This window comes from Pogona vitticeps, chromosome 2 (genome assembly GCF_051106095.1).
Source record: "Pogona vitticeps strain Pit_001003342236 chromosome 2, PviZW2.1, whole genome shotgun sequence".
NCBI lineage: Eukaryota > Metazoa > Chordata > Lepidosauria > Squamata > Agamidae > Pogona > Pogona vitticeps.
Genome location: NC_135784.1, coordinates 109,184,859 through 109,206,177, shown reverse-complemented (window position 1 = coordinate 109,206,177; position 21,319 = coordinate 109,184,859). Strand labels below are relative to the sequence as shown.

The window sequence follows — 21,319 nt, the reverse complement described above, 5'->3', positions numbered from 1 at the left end:
CAGAATATGCTTCTTTTTCTTTGCTTTTTCTCTGTTTACTCAACTTTACTGACATAATATTACACTTATTAGAATTTTCCCTATGTGCCATTGTGGAAGGCTGATTGTTATGTGGGCTTTGAGGGCTGCACCACATGATTAGTGCACTCTACAACCTCCCAAGGTAATATCCATTTGCATTTTTCCCCATCTGTAGGATATTTTTAAAGGTAATCCAAAAATGCATTGATAATATCATGGACTCTGGGATGGAGTGAGTTGGAATGTCTCATAAAGGGTAGGTTAGGTGATTGAAATTTAGATATTATTTATATGCCCAGATATACAACATGGTTGGGGGGCTTCTGCTGTCTCCTTTTCCACCACACAGAAGTCCAAAGGACTTTAATTTGCAGCTGTTACACTGTATATAATTAGCTTCTGACTTCCCTGCTCATCATATTTGGCAGAGCCAGACCCAGAAGCTGAAACTCAAACATTGAACCACGATGGCCCAAATCCTGTTGCACAGCTTTGCATCCATAGGGAGAATGATGGCACATGTAGCAGCAGACTGCCACTAATTAAAGAGTCCCTGCTTTGATTTAGGGTTGTATGTGGCCCATGTTCAAACAGGCAGTCATGTTTAACTTCAAATTGTAGTCATTCTTTAATTAACAACGTGATTCCCCTTACATCAGTGCAGCTACATAACAGGACTTAAAGAAATTCATATAATTAACTCTGTCTCAGAGCTCCTATGCATGTGAGCAGAGGTTTCCCTATTCAGGATGATAGCCTTAATGCTTGCCAGGCTGCAGGAAACTTAAATTTAAAAATTCCCTTAGAATATGGAGTTTAATAAGGAAAAAGTCAGGCAGTGCTGAAGGTAATCCACTACCAGCCCCTACCATTACATGAGACAGCCACCTCAGGTGACATATTTGTATATACCCTGAAGCCACAGCAACAATAACAATGGATATTTTGATTATTTCTCTCAGAGGACCATAAAAGATGACTCCTCTTAGAACAGTGGTTCCAGACCTAGAATTACCCAGGTGTTCTTGGACTGCACTTCCCAGAAGGCTTCGCCACTAGTTGTGCTGGCTGGGATTCCTGGAAGTTGCAGTTCAAGAGCACTCATGGTTGGGAACCAGTGCCTTAGAAGGACCCTGAAGACCCTCATTAGCCTGGGAAACCTCTAGAGCTCGCAAGCCACCCATCCTCCCACGGAGGCATGGGGGCATCTTTCACGGGTATTTCTCACACCCACAGCTCTGGCACGCTGGCAGATGCACGCCAACTAGTTCCCACAAAAGGGAAGAAGGACCGGTTGCAACTTCAACTCTTTCTGTACAAAGACGCCTTTCCCTCAAAATGCCTCCCCACCGGGGGAAGGCGGGACACCACACGCAGAACACCATGCACGTTCTTTCTGTCCACGGGCTTCTCCTTGGCTCGTTCAGGATCTCGCCGCCGCCGCCGCCATCACCACCAGATGTCTACTTGAGCCCGCTCTGTGGTGGAAACGCGAGACGTGGGGCGCTCCTCACACGCAACGAGCTCAAGCCGGAGGGAGGGGGAGGCCAAGGGGAGCTGTCCCCCTTCTCTCCAGCGCAGCGACTGCTCTTATCTACTGCTCCCTCAGTCAAGAAGGGGGTCGTGATTCAGCAAAAACTGGGGTCGGGCACATGGAGGAGGACGGGCTCCGCACTTCACTAATTCCCCCTCTCCACCACCATCAGCCCCGAAGCTTTCCCTCATAACTCTAGGGCGGCACACGAGGCGATGAATCCTTGCCCGCCTCCGAGACCGCTCGCCCTCCATTGAGGGCAAACCAGCGTGTCCGTGGCCCGGCACCGGGAGCCGGTCTCTTTCTCCCTAGCCCTGCCCTCCCCTTCCTTTCACTCCCCTCAGCGGGGGCGGTGCGGAAGCTGCCGCTCCTCCCACCGCGCTCCTCCTTTGCTTTGCCGGTGCCGGTGGCTTTCGGGGGCCGCTGACCGAGAGTCCGTCTTCCGGGGCGGGGGCGGCGGGTGGCGGGGGTTGCCGGCCTTGGCGTGGTTCGAGGAGAAGGTCGGCCGGAGAGCCGTCCCTGGGGCGCGCTGTGGGGACAGCGGTGGCGGCGGCAGCGGCAGCACTAGCGGAGCCGGGCGCGCAGCGGGCGCCGTGAGTACCGGCAGCCAAAGGCGCCTCTTTTCCCTTGCGGGAGGGGTTGATGCAACGGGGCTTAAAGCGTTTCCGAAAGGGGGGGAGGAAGGGGGATGTGGCCTCCATGACCCCGGATTGGCGGGGGGGGGGGTAAGGCTCCACGCCGGGCTAAGAGTGAAGACTGCCTGCCTGCAGACTCAAAGCAGGTCGTTGGGGGATCCCGGGCTTGTCTGGACGGGCACTCGATCACGGTGGCCTCTCTTCTGACGCGCTGCCTGCCTACAGCGATTTTCTTCCTCCCGAAATCCACCGATGGGGGGAAGGGGAGAAACCTCTAGACTCCCACCGGGATCTGAGTACGGGGCAGGTGTGCGAAGAGCGAGGGCGATCTGACCGGCCCGTTGGTCTCCCCTTTGCTTGGTCTCCTTAGGAAAACAGACAAAGGGACACGTACTGCTCAGTATGTCCATTCCCCACTTCCACCCGCTTCCCTTGACTCGTCTCCATCAAGGACATGGGGAGAGTTGAAAACTGACCGATCAGCCAGGGAAGAGGACGAAGGGGCCCGATTTTGTGCTGAATGACATTGACAAAGAAGCGCAGCGAGGCGAGACCACTCCGATAGAAGTCTAGGGCGCAAAGAGAAGGCGTGCATGTATGTGTGTGCGTGTGTGGTCGAATCATCCTCTGGTTTGCCTCTATTGAAACACCGATCCTCATTTTAAGTAGGCTGCCTTAAGTAAGCAAGTCCAGGCAGGCGAGGAGCGAAGGTGGCATTGCGGAGAGCAGGTCCTTTGAACGGCAAGGGCTGGGAGTTGCTGCGCTGGCAGCAGCGCCGGGAAACCGCTGACATCTGGAGGTGGCTTCAGCATGGAATGATGAAATCCCTTCTGTAAGTTACACACCAAAGATGGCTGCTCCGATGAGGAGCCTGCCTCGGCAAATCAGCGCTCTCCACCAGCCTGTAGTTTTTGTTGCTAGGCTACATCAGGACTTGCTCCCCACTGCTACACACGTAGACACACATAAAAGTGGGTCTTGCTGTGTTGATGTTTCAAGGCCACCCTCTCCATTGGGCTTCCATAGGTGCACATCCCTTTCCTGGCGCATTGTGGGAAACTGGATCTTTGCTGAGGCAGATGAATGCCAGTACAAGTAGATTTCAGTCAGAATAATATTGGCAGCGTTGTCTCCCCATGTTTGACTGATGTGTTGGTTGCATCAACTCTAGCTCCCAGCCACTGTCTGTGGTGGCTTCTGACTCTCACAGGAGTGGCGCTCCTGGCTCAAGCTTTTTTCCAGGACAGTTTTGCTAAGTGACACAAATTAAATCTGAAGTCCTCTGGCTTTGAAGCTCTGGATGGTATAAGTCTCCAAAACTGTCACGGATAGACTTTCATTGGGGGTGAAGCAGAGGAGCAAGTTCACACAAAGAAAGCCCTAATGGTTTCCCTAGGTTTTTTGAGGAAGCTGTTGCATGATCCTCTTTCTTGTTGTGGCTCTTCCATGCTGCCTTCCCACGGTTAAATCTGTTTTCTCTGATTCTTTGGTGCCAGAGCAGGTCATGGTAGCATGTTATGAATGCATTTCTCATTAGTTTGTAAAATACCACTTTGATTTTCCTTCTGCAATAATCAGTCTAGTACACACATGGCAGTTTTTGCAGTAACACCAGGGTTTTCACTCCTGGTTAGCATGCCTGGAACAGTTTTATACAGAATGAAATAATAAGGTGGCATATTCGTAATAATAATTGTGTGCTGTCAAGTTAATTCTCATTCATGGTGACCTTTCCAGAGTTTTCCAGCTAGAGAATACAGAGAAGTGGTTTACCATTCCCTTCTGGGGCACCTTGGAACTGTGCAGCTTGCCCAAGGCCACACAGGCTAGCTCTTCTCCTCTGACTCTGCGGCCCGATACATAAGCCACTGGGCTGTCCAGCCAGCTTGACAGCTGCCCTGTTAGATTTGTGAAAGGGCTGATCTGCCATTCTTCTGCAGTAGAGCATTATGAGTTGCATACTATTCATAGTTAATCTGAAATACAACATTGTTCATATGGGAAGCACAGACATAAGATTTCTAATACAACATTTTAATTGTTCATGTAATGTTGTATTCATGGTGTTCTCTGGTTCAGGTAGCAACTTTATAAGAGCAGTGTTGAAGATGGATGGAGCAGCAAGGTGGGCTAAACACATTCCTATATAAGAACATTTCAAACTCATTGTAGTGGACATGATGTAGTGCAAATGCCCAACTGAATCATGTACAGTGGGGTCTTGACTTAAGAACGGCTCGAGTTAAGAACATTTTGACTTAAGAACCACTCTCATAGGAAAATATTGACTTGACTTGCATACTTAGATTTGAGTTAAGAACTGAAAAAAAACCACGTGGGAGGCAGGGAAAGTGCAAAATTTGAACTTTCAGTTAACTGTTGGCCAGTGAAAAGGGTGCCTGTCTGCTTCCTTACTCCTCCCAGCGTTTAGAGAGTGGATTGGGAGTCTTCGGACTGCCTGGTACTGTCTGGACTGTATTTTCCCTGCCTTCCCTGAACCTTTCTTGACCTAAGAAAAAAAGAAACAAAATATCCCCCTCTAGTGGTCGAAGGCAGAATAGCAGCTTCCCATTAGTTTCTATGGACGGAAAAGAGCAGATACAGATCAAATGGTTTTCAATGCATTCCTATGGGAAATGCAGATTTGACCTGAGAACTTTTTGACTTGAGAACCGCCTTCCAATACGGATCAAGTTCTCAAGTCAAGACCCCACTGTAATACCTTGAATTTTATTCATTCATTCATTCATTCATTCAGTTTTCACCCCACCCATCTAATGGCTGGGCCACTGCTCTGGATGGCTTCCAATGAGAGCATTGGCAAACATAAACTAAAATTCAATAATAACAATAACAGGACATTGAGCAGGACCAAAAAAAAACCCACCCAACTTAAATATGTACTAAATGTTATGTGAAAATAAAAGAGGGTGGCAAACCAAATAGTCAACTTATAAAATTGTAGGTTGTAAAAAAAAAAGATGCACATGACAAAAAAGTTAATTAAACGGGCAAGAGTATGAAAAGCCTGAGTAAAGAGCCAGGTTTTTATTTTTTTTCTAGAAGCCAAGAAAGGACAAGTCTTGAGGTACTTCCTTGAAAAGAGTTCCATAGTGTGGCGGCACACTACTGCGGAGGCCCTAGTTGTGGATTCCCAGGCCTCCCTTGGGATGGCCACCCATAACATCATAGCTTGGGAAGTACAGGTGGGATGGGAGGTCATTCTGAGGGAGAGGCTCTCTGACCAGTAGCCAGGTCCAAAATCGCTTAAGGTTTTGAATATGAATGATAGCACCTGAATGTGGCCCAGAAGCATACTGGCAGCCAATGCAAATGTGCAAGTGCTGATGAAATACGATCATATTTTGCTGTTTCTGATACCAGCTGGCAGCTGTGTTTTACACTTGCTGCAGCTTCCAAACTGGTTTCAAGAGCAGCCCCATGTAGAGAGCATTGCAGTAATCTATCTTTGGAATTGTCAACACACAAACCAATGTCATTAGGGACTCAAGAGGGCTTCCCCAAGTAGGCCTGGTCTACTCCCCAGGAAAGCCTGGTAGACTTGGTCTACCAGGGGAGGGCTTCCCCCAGTAGGCCCGGTCTGAAAAACTGAAAACATACAATCTGTTATAACTCCCTGTAAAGCCAAGATGAGGAATGTGTTGCTGTACTCTGGTTCCCATCATCCCTGGCCTTGTTGACAAAGAATGATCTGAATTTTTAGAGGGCTGGACATTTCTTATTCTTTACGGAAAGCAGACAAACAAAATCAGATATTTTAATTAACAGCATATATAGTTGTTATTTGGGGAATATGATGCTGTGTACATAATGAATTATCCCACAAAAGCATTTATTTAATGTCTTGAAAAATGTGTTCAAATTAGAGTAGTTCAGAAAATAATGGGATTTTCAACATATACCGTGGGAATTATGAGATGAGCATGTTAGTGTATGGGCATGTGTTATTTTGTGGTGGATTTAGGATTGTTATAGTTATTGCAGAGCCCTATCTCACCTTTCATCTTCATGAAGAAGAGCTGTATACATAGCGGCTACATGAATTTCCCCATGGTAGTGGTACAGATGTGTCTCTGTCTAGACGGATCAGGCCATTTCAGTTCATACTTCTCAAAAATGAAACAGCCTAAAGGGAAGCCAGCACCAAAGAATATGTTGTGTTCTCTGTTAGTCACTGTAGCAGCACCTATGTTTTAAAGGCAGTACTTTTATTTTAATATTGCATAACAGCCTATACAGTTTATATTTTATATCTGACATAAGTAGCTGTTGAAAATGATAGGAAATGAATTTCAAATACATGTGTAGAGACACTTAGACTTCTCATAAGGGACCGTGCAATGCTATCTCTTCTTAGTGACAGCACTAACATACATACAGCATAACACTAGTAAGTTGATATGAGATTCTGAAGGGGACATTCACTGACCTCCCCAGCTAATACATGTAAGGTATCTGCTAGGTTTGAAAATCCTAAGATTGCAAAACACATGAAGAAGTTTGGAAGCTAATTTATTTGTAAGGACCAAGGAGTGGGCAATTTTTGGCCCAACCGGAGGTTGATAAACCTCGGCTCCCAACTACCCATGTTAGCGTAGGTAATGGTGAGAGGGTGATAGTTGCAGTCCAGCAACATCTGGAATATTACAAGCTGTATACCTGTCTAATAATCTTTTTCATTGCACTTTAATGCTAGGGTGGTCACTGAATGTCCCCAGCAGAATTTCATATAAACTTACTAGTATTCTGCAGTATGCACATTAGTGTTGTCATTGTTCTTGTTCTGTTCTTACCAGAAATTGGATGTCACTGTAGCTTTTTGGACAGCACAGATGGCAGCCTTTAAAACAATGATGTTGTGTTTTCCCAGATTGTACAGCAAACGAGTTCTTACTCTTGTGCTTCTTCTACCAGTCTGTACTTTTTGTTCTGAAGTATGCCACCAAAGTATTCTACCTGTCTGTATTTTATGTATCTTATGGTTCCTTGCGGTCTGTTCATTTTCTTTAGTATTCTTTTTTGGTCTGCCCTCTTGATCCAGGAAACTCTTAGCATGCTGGTATAAATCTACATTTCAAATGGTTTTGTGCCTTTTATAGTAACCATCCAGCAGGACCAAGAATAGATAAGCATTATATGATGTGGATTCCCAAAGCCAATTTTAAGTATTTGTGTTAGATCACCTTCTTCCTACATGTTAAGTGGAATATTTGAATTCAAGGCATGGTCCATTACAACTGTTCCAATGCCAAGTCAAGCTACCATGATTATATGTATCTAAAAAGAAGTAAAAGCAAGCAAACAGGATTGTAGTCCAGTGATTCACCCCATACCTTATTCAACCACAAGCACACAGCAAAGGATGAAAATGAATGCAAACCATGCGATCTACACATGAATACACAGAAAAGATCCCTGATCCTTGTAAGATAATGGGCAGGCTTTGGCAGATTGACAGTCAGAGCTCTTGGGAATGGAGAAAGAGAGACAAAAGCTGTTAAGGAAAGGTCTGTGCCTAGAAGGAGAGGTAAGAGCAACCTGAGAGTACTACCTGACAGAGAGATGCATTATCCAATGCTAAAGTTGAAAAAGGCCTCAACTGGAAGGCTTTGAGGTTTAGCTAAGCCTAGTTCTGCCCAAGCTGTTAAGAGTTTTTTCAACCTCATATGCAGGTTTGGCTGGCAGGGACCTTTCTGGGCTTGGGGTGACTGTCAGTCTATCTATCGAGCACTAATAAATTGTTCCATCTCTGCTCTCACGTCAAAGAGAGCCATGCCCCTCTGCTTAAGTGTCTTTTCTCTCTCTTAGTTTTCTGGAAATTAGTAGTTAGTGTTGTTAGAATGTAATCTGCAGGAGTCTTCTAGAAGCGGGCTGTGAGTATGTTGAAGCCTGTTGCTGTAAATAAACAGTCATTTTCGTAGCTAGACAATTTTTAGCCAAAATTCAAAAATTCTGCAAGAACTGCCTAAGCTTCCTGCTCCTGGTCTAGTGCTTGCTTTCTGAACAGAAACCTAGGTAGAGCTAGGCCTACCTGAGCCAAACAGCCTTTCAGTTGAGCCCTTTCTCCCAAGTGAACCACATTTAGATTCTGTAAGGTGTCTGGCTATCGGATAGAACTCCCAAAATAGAGAATTATGGGATATGTAGTTCAAGAAATCAGAAAATCCCATTCCTTGTTATTACAGGTATGTAACAAACTATTGCCCATTTGATGTGCCTAACGGAGTCAGCTCTTGTGTCCTTAAGAAGCAATAAGGACATTAATAAGTGAACGTCATTTCAGGTTAGCAGTGACATGTGTATCCAAAACATCCTAATTTGATTTTCTTCCGTAGCAGCATTAAATTGGCAGTTGAAACCAGCAGAGCTCTGATAATTTCCAGTAATCATCGGTTTTGTTCTGGTTGAAAATTGCACATTTCTAGCTGCATCTTGCTGGAATAATCTTTATGCATATGGAAGCTTGCAAATTGTTTGAGACACATGGTCACGTACCCCTTTATTATAAAGATGCAACTATGTAAATATATTCAGGAACAGACTCTTTAATCATACAGTAGTAAGTCATAACTACTATTTGAGCTTGGAGGGACCTTTCTGGCCTAGGGTGTCTGTCCCTAACAGAAACTAATGGGAAATGTGTATGCTGAACCCTCACAAAATTTTACAATATGCTACTTCACAGAATATTTGAATCATGAAGATCAAGTGTGTGGGAGATAGTGACAAGAGTGTGTTCTGTTTGTATTGGGTTTGTTTCTGACCCTTTTTTAGAGGAGCCCATAATTATTTTTCTCCCTTTTGTAACTGTATATTTAAGATTAGTAAGTAGGAGAAAGTAATAACTAGCCCTTGCAATGCACATATTAATGATTTTCATAAACGTATATTAGCACAATTTCACTAAGATAAATAGAAAATGTCTCATTTTCTGTTCTCATTTTTAATCTATGGGATAGAGATAGAAAGAGTTCTCATTAAATTCCTTATTCTCATCAGTTCAGGCTGTCTTGACTTAACAAGAATAAGAAGTTTTTAAGGGTTCTTTATTAGGGTTCTTTACCTGCAGATGAGAAAAAAGACAGAGGGTTCTCCCCCCCTCTACCACATTCTCTCTAGTTTTGTGAAAAATGTTTCTGTATCCTTTCCATTTCAGAAAGAAAGCACTCTTGCACACATAACCGTGTTTCCCCGAAAATAAGACAAGGTCTTATATTAATTTTTGTTCCAAAAAACTCATTAGGGCTTATTTACAGGGGATGTTTAATTTTTTTCATGTACTACAAACTATTCAAAGACAGTCATGTCATGTTCTTCTGGTCGCTGCACAATGGTGGAGGGCGGGGTTTCACTTAACTGGGGCTTATTTTGGGGGTAGGGCTTATATTACGAGCATCCTGAAAAATCATACTAGGGCTTATTTTCAGGTTAGGTCTTATTTTCGGGGAAACAGGATACACACAGCAAGCACAGAGGAGTCAGTTAGTTGTTGAGCAGGATGCAGGCAACCCATCCAGCTCTTCACGTTCTTGGATGAAGCAGCAAGGATCCTACTTTTGGGAAGGATTTCTACAAAATGTGCAGTTGCAGGAATTGCATGTGTTTGTGCCAAATTGGCATTTCTGCACAAAATATCATTCTTGCTATTGCAAGAGCTCTGTTGAGTGGGAAAAAAGAATCTTGTGATTCCTTGTCTTTGGGTGCAGAAACAAAACAAGTCAGAATTTATATTCTTAATATGGCAAGTTTATTGGGCTAAGAAGAGCATTCACTTCCTTTCAGCGTCTTGGTCAGTTTGCAGTGTCAACTCAGCCATGTCATCACATCTGAATAGCAGTCAGGGTGGCTAGAGTGTTTTTTGGAGCAGCCCTTCCCAAACTAGTGCTCTCCACATGTTCTGCAATATAGTTCCCAGCATGCCATAACATTGTCCATGCTAGTTGGAGTTTCTAAGAATTAAAATCCAAAATTTTAAAGTCCACTTCCTTTTGATAGCATGATACATACATGGGGTTCCTCTTCACCACTAACCAATGATCCCTCTTTTAGTTTAGCCCCAGTCTTGAAACAATGAGTTCTTTCTTCTTCATATTTTGTTATTATATTTACCGGTCACATTTATATTTCACATGTTCTGCAGTTAGCTCAAGGTAGTGTACGTGACCTTACTCTTCTCCTGGTTTTTCCTTACCAGCCAACCCTCTACTCTACGCCTGTTGTTGTTGAACACCAGGTCTGTATCTAACAAAACCCAGTTAATTTATGACCTTATTCTGGAGGAAGATGCAGACCTGGCTTGCATAACCGAAACATGGATTGGCGGAGAGGGGGGTTCCCCTCTAGCTCTCATCTGTCCGCCCAGTTATGCTGTCCAACACCAGGGTAGACTAGAGGGACGGGGGGGGGAGTTGCCATCATTTATAAGTCCACCTTGGAGGTAGTTAGGCACTCCTCGGTGGTAAAACCGGGTCTTGAGGCTCTCCACGTGTGGGTTGGGGCCAGGGACGGTATTGGGATCTTGCTGGGTTACCGTGCTCCCCGCGACCCAGCCACTTCCCTACCGGAGCTGGTAGACTTTGTCTCTGCAGCACTGCTGGGTTCCCCGAGATTATTGGTCTTGGGGGATTTCAACGTGCACGCGGGGGCAGAGTCTGCTGGGCCAGCTCTTGAGTTCTTGGAGACCATGGCCTTCTTGAACATGTCCCAACATGTCAACGGCCCTACACACGTGGGCGGCCATACATTAGACCTGGTTTTCTCCACCAACGGGAGTGAGAGTGGACCGTTGGTGACTGACCTTGAGTCGGTCGCCTTGTCATGGTCAGATCACCACCTAATAAAATGCTCCCTTAAGATGGCTCTCCCCCCTCGCAGGGAGCAGGGACCTATTGTTATGGCCCGCCCTCGAAGGCTACTGGATCCGACTGGATTCCAAGATGCCATGAGAGGGTTCACGGCTGACCTGGCTGGCGCTCCTGCCGAGGCTCTGGTTGACGGATGGTTTACCGCCACGACTAGTGCCGTAGACACGATCGCGCCTAAACGCCCTCTCCGCCGCAGAGATCGCCCGGCGCCCTGGTTTAACCAGGATCTTCGGGTGTCGAAGCGGGTCAGGAGACGGCTAGAGCGCAAATGGAGAAAGGACCCGACGGTTTTCAATCGTATAGCTGTTAAGGTCGCAACTAACCTTTACCAGGCAAAGGTAAAGGCTGCCAGTAGAACTTACCTCGCTAACCGGATAAGTGAGGCGTCTAACCAGCAGGAGGAACTATTCCGCATAGTACGCGACCTATCCGGAGTTGGCCCGGGAGATAGGCCTCCCCCTAGCTTTACCCCGGACCAATTTGCAGCATTTTTTAAAACTAAAGCGGAGGCTATCCGCCGGGATCTCGCTCCTTTTTTGAATACAGTGAGTCGAGTTGAGATGTCCAGCGCTCCGCCTTGCCCGGTGTCCTTTGACTCCTTTCAGCCCGTAGTGCCCGACACTGTCGCCAGGATGCTTGATCGCTGTCGTGCCACCACCTCCTCTTTGGACCCTTGCCCAGCCTGGCTAATCAAGGCAGCCAGGCCTTCAACAACGGAATGGGCTACTGCAATAATTAATGGGTCTTTCCTTGAGGGCAGATTTCCTTCTGCCCTCAAGAAAACACTCATTAGGCCCATAAGAAAGAGACCTTGTTTGGCGGCGGACGAAATTGGCAACTATAGGCCCGTCGCCAATGTCTCTTTCTTAAGCAAGGTGGTCGAGAGGGTGGCGGCCGATCAGCTTCAGGCGTTCCTGGAAGAAACAGATGCCCTGGATCCGTTCCAGTCGGGCTTCAGGCCTCGCCATGGAACAGAAACAGCATTGGTCGCCCTGTGTGATGACCTATTGAGGGAGGCCGACAGGGGCAAAGTGCCTCTGCTGGTCCTCCTCGATATCTCAGCGGCCTTTGATACCATTGACCACGGTATCCTCCTGGGGAGGCTCGCCGAGTTGGGGATTGGTGGCCGGGCTCTTGCCTGGCTCCGTTCTTTCTTGGAGGACCACCCCCAGAGAATACAGCTTGGGGAGAATGTCTCGGCCCTGTGGAGCCTCAATTGTGGGGTTCCACAGGAGTCGATCATCTCCCCAATGCTGTTTAACATCTACATGAGGCCGCTGGGGAAGGTCATCAGGGGTGTGGAGCACAGTGCCATCAATATGCGGATGACACATAGCTCTACATCTCCTTTTTTCCAACCGCAGGAGATGCCGTTCGGTCCCTTCGGCGTTGCCTGGAGGCTGTGCAGGAATGGATGCAGGAGAACGGGCTGAGGCTGAACCCGGACAAGATGGAGGTACTGAGGGTGGGCACCCCCACAGTTGGGGATTTGGGAAACTCCCTCTCTTTTGGGGGGATGACTCTGCCCACCAAGGATGGGGTCCGCAGCTTGGGGATCCATCTGGGCCCGGCGCTCACTATGGAAACCCAGGTGGCGTCCGTGGTCCATTCCGCTTTTTTCCATCTTAGGCGGATAGCCCAGCTGCGGCCCTACCTTGATGTGGGGTCTCTCACCACTCTGGTGCATGCGCTCGTAATCTCAAGATTAGACCACTGTAATGCGCTCTACGTGGGGCTACCATTGAGGCTGCTGCGGAAGTTACAGGTGGTGCAGAATGCAGCTGCCAGATTACTCAGTGGTGTGAGAAGATGCCAACATATCTCGCCCACTCTGGCCGCTCTGCATTGGCTGCCCATCCGATTCCGCATCGATTTCAAAGTGTTAATGCTCACCTATAAAGCCCTAAATGGTTTAGGACCTCGATACTTGGCGGAACGCCTTCTCCCACCAAGATCTACCTGTGTCACTCGCGCGAGCCAGGAGGTGAGGCTGAGGAGCCTAACGCCGAGAGAGGCCCAAAAAGAAAAGACCAGAAATCGGGCCTTCTCGGCGGTTGCTCCTCGCCTTTGGAACAACTTACCCCCTGAGATTCGCGCAGCTCCCTCACTGAGCATTTTTAAGAAACAACTAAAAACACTGATGTATAGGCAGGCCTTCCCAACAACAAACTTTTGACAATTTCTTCTTTTATTCTGTCTTTATTTTCATTTTTGTCTTAGGTGTAAAGTTTTAAAAATGTATTGCTGTTTTTATTGTAAGCCGCCTAGAGTGGTCTAATTTGATCAGATAGGCGGGATAGAAATAAAATAAAATAAAATAAAATAAAATAAAATAAAATAAAATAAAATAAAATAAAATAAAATAAATAAATAAATAAATAAATAAATAAATAAATAAATAAATAAATACACTAATCTTACGAAGTAGGTCAGGCTGACAGAGAGAGTCACTAGCCCAAGGGTCAGCCATTGATTGCCACAGCTATGTCGCCTCTGGAACTTAGATCTTCTGAGTCCTGATCCAGCACTCTAACTACTATACATACTGGCTTTTGTACAGGAGTAATGAACATACTTGGTAATTATATTTTTAAAAATAATTCCAGAAATGTGTGTAGCAAAACAAAACGAAAAGGATTCTGGCACTTTTAAAGAGGCCGTGACAAAATTAATGTATTAAAGGTTTTTACTGGGGAAAAAATACGATTATCTTATTACAATTGAAAAAAATGATGTTTATCTTACTGTACACAGTCTTATCTGCAATGAGAAATTGGAGATAAGACCATAAAGAAATCAAGTGCAATAATAACAGTGCTAACCACAGCTTACGTGAATCTGTTACATTCATTCTACTTGTTTGGCCCTTGGACTGTACATCATTACTTCATGTGATGGAACTGCATTTAATAATTAAACTTTAGACCAACTGTAAGAAAAAAAATACTGGAATGCATATTCTTAAGGCTGTGCGTGCTCTGTGTGAGCCTGTCAGCAGCTTTGACCTTTGAGATTTAAGTACAGCAATTCTGATTAACAGTGTGTACTGGGCAAGTTAAGAACTTGTGAATAAACAGAAGAATACTTCATTTGTCTGTTAATATTAATCAACCATTTTATAACAAATCAGTCATATTCCTCAAAGATGAAAGACATTGGAAATTTGAAGCAATACTGCACAAACAGAGCACAAGTTGAAGTGACTAAATTGAGGAGGAGGAGGAGGAACATGTTATGTGTCATCAAATTCTCCACAACTTATGGTGACCTCGTGAATGAATGAACTCCAAAAAGTTCTTTCCTCAACAGCCCAGTCCAGCTCTTGGAATCTCAATCCTGTGGATTCTTTTAGGGAATCCATCCATCTCATGTTTGCTCTTCCTCTTTTGATGTTGCCTTTCACTTTTCCCGACTTTATTATCTTTTTCAGAGAATCCTGTCTTCTCATGATACGCCCAAAGTAGGACAGCCTCGGTTTCAACATTTTTGCCTCTAGAGATAGTTCAGGCTTGATTTGATCTAGGATGAACTTGTATGTCTTTCTGGCAGGCCAAGGTATCCACAAAGCTCTCCCAGCATCACATTTCACACAAATCTTTTTTTTTTTCCCTGTCAGCTTTCTTTAGTGTCCAGCTTTCATACCTATACATGGTGATAGGAAAGAAAATTGTGTGGATGATCTTGATCTTTGTCTCTAATGACACATCCTTATGCTGCATGAACATTTCTAGTTCCTTCACTCCTGCCCTCCAGGTTTTACTCTTCTGATTTTTTGGCTGCACTCTCTATTTGGATTAATGATTGAACCAAGGTATACACAATCGCTAACTATTTCAGTGTCTTCATTATGAATGTTAAAGTCGTTTATGTAGCATTCAGCTCTGCCCTCACCTGTCCATCACAGCTGGGCAGTGGAACATCAGCCAATGAGGGGACGGAAGGTGGTGCAGAAGGGGGAGGAGATGTAATATATAAAGGGGTGTATGATGAGGGAGATGGGAGATTAGGGAGAGATTTTGGAGAGAGATTTTTTTGTGAGAGTGAGTGATGAGTGTGTCTATGGGCCTGTGAGCCAAATAGTCAGTGAGGGAAGAGTCTGTGTGTGTCAGTGAGTGAGAGACCTTGATTAACATCTTGCGATTTACTTACTTAATTTTGTTAAACCAATAAACAAGTTTTTGCTTTGAAACAACCCTTGTTTTTTTAAAATATTGGAAAAAAAATTGGTGGCAGCAACTGAAGAAGAAAAGTGAGCACTCCTGGAGGCCTGAGTTGGTAGAGGCTTCAGCGTGCTCGCTACAGTGTATTTCCTCTGTAGTAATGATTTTGGTGTTCTTACTGTTCAACTGCAGTTTTGCTTTGGCACATCTTTCACCTTCACTGGGAGTCGTTTCAAGCCATTGTTGCTTTCTGCCAGTAAGATAGTATCATCTGCATATCTTCAATTATTGATGTTTCTTCCACCAATTTTCACTACTCCTTCATCTAAATCTAGTTTGGCTTTCCGTGTGATATGTTTTGCATACAGGTTAAACGGATAAGGGGATAAAATGTATCCTTGTCTGACTCCTTTGCCTGTAGGACACCCTTCTGATCTCTCCCATATTCTGTCCTAATTGTAGCTTCTTGGTCACAGAAGAAGTTATGCATCAGGACAATCAAGTGCTGAGGCACACCCATGGATTATCTTAATAAAGAAGCCATTTTTTTAGTTTGCAGGGCCTGGGCAGGACTACTAACGATAGGAGAAGTGATTTAATGATTCATAATAACAAAATGTATAAAATGTTTTGTTGCAGTGGCTGGTTGCCTTTTGCATGTGTAACAAAGCAACAGGTTAACAGGGTTAACATTCAAGCACTTCTAGTGGGTGATTAATGAGTCCCCACTGGGATTCTCCAGTGGATGCATGTACCCCTGAGAATCCCAGACACAATTCATTAATTGCCAGTTAGAAGAGACTGAACGTTATGCTGTTTGCCTTCTACACATGTACCAAAACAAGAGGATTTCATCCAATGCCCAATATTCTTCGTGACATGAGAAGATAAAGATCACTTACTCATAAGAAACTAATTTTTAAAACTCAGTATTATTAGTACACATTTAATGGACATTCACTCATAAATATATAGTCAGTGAGCTACTTGAATAAATGTCACAGTGGTTTGCATCCTTAGGTAATGCAAGTGTTCTTGGACTGCAAATCCCAGACACCTTCATCACTAATCTGTGCTGGCTGGGGTTTCTGCAAACTGCAGTCCAAGAACACCTGGTTTACCCAAGGTTCAGAACCACTGTTCTAGTACTGTACATTAGTCATTACTATTCCAAAGCAGGTCATACAAAAGGAACCAACATACGCCGTTCTGGTTTCTTGTCATTCTTCCTGCTCATTAACTAAAAGGGAAACAGTAAAAACAATTTTCTGAATGTTAATTGGAGGAGCCTGACCTTCACAAATCAGAACACTTAGAAGCAGGAAAAAAGTATTAAAATAGCGTTCCACTTAGTTCAGAAACGTCTTACCACGAATTCACATATTGATTGAGATTTGATTGCATAGACATGATATGGATTTTGGTCTCCATAAAAATAATATAGTTCTAGCTATGTTTTTTTTTCCAAAATTAATTATGCTATTGGTAGATACAATGGTCAATTGAATTGGTCAGTTTCAAAGCTGTCCGTATCATTTTTAATGACCTTAGCCATCTTTTCAACATTCATTCATTTTCAGTCAGCACTTGGAGAGAAAATGTAGTTGGCAGGGCTGATCCTACCATAAGGGAGGGTGCTTGGTGTTATGAAAGGGTAAGCAATTGTTATTTATTTTGTTGTTAACTGTGTTTTTACTTCCAGAAAAGGACAGGGGTATTGTTGAGATTTTCTGCCTCTTGTCTCAAAATAACTCACCTGGCTTTGGATTGTGTTCACCTTAACTTAAACAGCAGGAGGGTGTAGTTGATTGCTGCACTCAGACAGCAACATGCCTTGGTATAGATAAAAGATCTTATTCTTTCAACTGTTATGTGCTTTCTGATTCTACCCCACCCCCAATCTCTACAAGTACAATGAAATAATGGACAAGATTTTACCCATACTATTGTCAGAGAACAGAGGAAAAGGGACTGGTGCAAGGCTACCAGCCAGAAATCTGCTTATGCAACTATTTCTGCATATGGGATTCTCTACATCAGTGGTTCCCAACCTTGGGTCCCCAAATGTTCTTGGACTAAAATGCCCAGAAGCCTTCACCACTAGCTGTGCTGGCCTGGGGTACTGGGAATTGCAAGGTTGGGAACTACTGTTCGAGATACCACATTTACATTTGTGCCTCAGCGGTATATGTCATGTTTGCAAGAAAACCTGTAGAAGCCAGTGAAAACTGAAGCATCCAATACTGTGGATGCAGTTCCAGATCCTAACTGTGTGCTAAATTGAATCAGTGCTGATATCAAGGGACTCAAGTTTGTTTCCCTCTCTCTGCTTTGTATCCAGTGTCCTTGGGGGGGAAAATGTCAGCAGACCTACCACTAGATATCAACATCAAAGAGCCTCGCTGGGATCAAAGTACATTTATCGGACGAGCAAGCCATTTCTTCACTGTAACTGACCCTAGGAATATCTTATTATCCAACGAACAATTAGAAAAAGCAAGAAAGATTGTGCATGATTACAGGTATGATTTTTTTAAAACCACCACTTCATCCCAACAGCTCAGTGTGTGTGACAACACTAAATAATGTAATAAAAGCAGAAGACTAGGACAGCCACAAGAAATAGAAAACACCACACAACTTGCTCTAAGCCTCCTAATCTAACTTGATGCCTCAGATTGTGTTGGAGGACATGCTTCCAGCACCAGTTTTGAAATAAGATTGAACTGCCAGCTTCTGTAGACAGAATGAGGTGGGGATGTCTTCTTTTGGCTACCATTTCAGCCATCAACAGTTGTTCCTCAGGGCTTGAACAGAACAGAGTTAGTACATGCAGTCAATTATATAAAGTCAATTATATAAATAAGTGGTGCATATTTTCTCCAGGTGAGAAACCTATGACAATATATCTGTTGAGAAAGAGTGGGATGGTATGCCAGGTACAGGGTGCCCCTCTCTAACCACTGAGCCATGCTATTCTGTTTATCCTGGAGTGAGTGAGCCCAAGAGAATCAAATGCAGTGATGGTTTGGGAACTCGCCAGGTCCTGGCGTTCCCTAACATTGTAGTCTATTTCAACTGAGCAGTGCTTTCAGGGAGTTCTAAAAATCCACAAGTTTAGGTACTTAGAACCACTACTTTGCAAAGCAGAACTACCACCACACCTACAAAACATCAAGGCTGCAGATAGCTGGTCAAGGCAAGACCTGGTTTTAGTACCACAAAACATCTTAACCAAGCGCCCAGATAACTGGAGAGTTTTAAATATTTTATTAAAGAGAGTGAAAAAATTCCAGAAAGTTTCAAAATGATTTTTAAAAGCACTTAGAACAAACAGCCAAAACTGAAGCAATTAAGATAAGCACACCAGAAAATATGAAAGCTAACTAATCTATCAGATATTCACATACTGTTCAAATCAGCATGGTTTTGGAGCATGTATAGAGTACATGGAGCACTCGTGGTGCAGTGGTTAAACCACTGTACTGCAGTTAAAACTGTGCTCACAACCTGGGGTTCAAATCCCAGGTAGCCGGCTCAAGGTTGACTCAGCCTTCTATCCTTCCGAGGTCGGTAAAATGAGTACCCAGCTTGCTGGGGGGGCAATGTGTAGCCTGCATAATTAAATTGTAAACTGCCCAGAGAGTGCTTGAAGCGCTATGGGGCGGTATTGCTTTGTTTGCTTTGCATCCTTCCTTGGCACAGCATAACAGGACAACAACTGAGCAGAGCATCTCCTGAGGGGTAAAGTAAGCCAAATAAAGTATGTTCTGCATCCCTCTTTATACATTAGGCATCACATTTTGGATCCTTCTGGATTGTCTACAACCAGGCTTCACATTCCGTCCAGTATTGTTTAAGACACTAGCACTTGCTGCCCCTCTCCCTTCACACAATTAAAGTCACTTTTCAGTTAGCATAGTACCAGGGAAGAAGCCAACTTGGCCCTGAAGGCTTCACTCAGAAAAGATAAACTGCAGGTTTATCTCCCTTCTTGCTACTGGACAACAATGTTCCCAGGCATGGACAGAAAACCTTGAGTTTTCCAGAAGAGCAGCATGTTCCATGTTCCTCAGTTTCTTCACAGAGAGCAAATACAATTATGGAAATAACAGCACAGTTTTTCATGGAAGGACCTAATTCTTGTGCAAGCAACTGATACATGGCCATACTAAGAAAATATGTACAGGTCCTGTTTGTGAATTATCACTTACTTTATAGTCATAAAATGCATCATTATGTCATATTTCTGATTAAACACATGTTTTCATTAATCTTAAGGCAAGGCATTGTGGCTTCTGAACTAACTGAAGATGAACTCTGGAGGGCAAAATATATCTATGATTCAGCCTTCCATCCAGATACGGGTGAAAAAATGGTTTTGATTGGCCGCATGTCTGCTCAGGTGCCTATGAATATGGCTATTACAGGCTGCATGATGACTTTTTATAGGTAAGTAATCAGATTTACCCTAGAATTAGCTCTTGTGGGTGCTTTTTACTACTTTTCACTATTTCTCATTATGGCTGTTAATATAAAGTTTCAAACCACTTATCCTTGTACAAAAATTCCTCAGAGGGAAGGTCTGTAGAGATGTGGCATCTGGGCACTAATATCAGGGGGTCAGATTCTGACTAAAATCCAACATGGAATTGAGGGAGGAGTGAGCTGTCATTCTTGCCTCACCCCTAAGGATATCCCTGAAGCCTGCTTTAGAGGGCTGTGGCTATTCCTAAGCTGGTTTTGAAGCAATTTTTGAGGGCTACAAATAGGAGGAGGAGAGGAGGAAGTCTTTTCCATGACACTGGCATTGCAGCATGAGTAACATGTTGGATTTAGGTCCACTATTGTAATTTTCGCAGAGCTCTGTTTCTGTCATGATTATCTATATAATTTTTCTGTTGCACAGTTCTGGATTCTTGGTTAAATTGCTCCATCTGTGCAACAGAAGCATCAGAATATACAGAGCAGAATATCTTCAAGGTCGTCAGAGTAGACCACCTCTTTCTCATTAACTGGCACTAACTCTGAGACATTAGTAGTAGAAAGAATAAAAACCATCTTCTTTACTTACAGTTGTGAAGAGATAAAACAACAAATCAACAAACATGACTGCTTTCAACAGACATCAACAGACTCACTGCTTCTAACAGACAACAGAGGGGGAAAGAGACCCAGAGCAAAGCAGTGGAGCTCTCTTTGAACTCAGAGGCAGGGAAGGAAGTGGTTAGTGCTGGATAGATTGACAGTCACTGCAGCCCAGAAAGGTCCTCCCAGCCAATGTTGCTAGAGGAAGCATGCAAGGTTGCAAAATATCCCAACATTTTCCCTTCTTGAATTACTGAACTTATATTTTCTGTAAGACCTGGAAATAATGGATGTTGCATTCTAGTAACCCCAACAATCTGAAATAGAGCTGGGAAATTTTTTGAAATACCTTAGCAAGTACTTTGGGGCATATCAGAGAGGAAGACAGAGCTCTCTATCCTTATAGCTGAGAAGTGAACTGTAAAATAATCTTCAGGGCCAGTGTGTGGTCCCTAGAGAACGTCACAGGGGCCTTCTAATGTTACTAACCTCCCTTTGTGCTGGCAGTGAAAGAGATCTGCCCCTGAATGGCAGAGGCCTTTACTGCAATCCCTGACAGCTCTTGCCCATTGTGCTTGGTTGGACAGAAGGCACAGCCGCTGTTGTTGGGCATGCCTTTCAAACATTCACTTGCATGCATACAGAGGGACAGGCAAGTATTTGCATAGTCTCTCCCATACACACTGAGGAGGGCAGTCATTCACTCAGACACTGCCTCATTTTCACTACATTCATTCACTCCACAACTAAGCTGAGTAGTAAGAAAAATGCATTCAGGTCCAAAGGAGAAAAGTTTCTCCTTTCCACCCAAACACACACAGAATGGGATGGAACTGAGAGTTTGGGGGTGGGGGACAGGCAAGGACCTAACCCTACACCTCTGACTAAGGAGGTGGTCCGTAAGGGGGGGATGTCTGTGTCTGAGGTGGGAGAGTACCCCCATTTGCTTATAGGGCTCAGATTCCACTGGTCGTAACAATGAGAGCAGAGGAAAGG

At 44.3% G+C, this 21,319-nt stretch overlaps 1 protein-coding gene across 1 annotated transcript in view; it reads left to right on the top strand.

The window, feature by feature from the left end:
- Positions 1–2,007: 2,007 nt before the first annotated feature.
- SFXN1 (sideroflexin 1) overlaps positions 2,008–21,319 on the top strand; it is a 43,050-nt gene continuing 23,738 nt past the window's right edge. Inside the window, exons 1-3 of the mRNA XM_020806663.3 lie at positions 2,008–2,148; positions 17,577–17,757; positions 19,517–19,687. Of these exons, the coding sequence (XP_020662322.3) occupies positions 17,594–17,757; positions 19,517–19,687 (335 nt within the window). The 5' untranslated portion in view covers positions 2,008–2,148; positions 17,577–17,593. The remainder of the gene's footprint in view (positions 2,149–17,576; positions 17,758–19,516; positions 19,688–21,319) is intronic.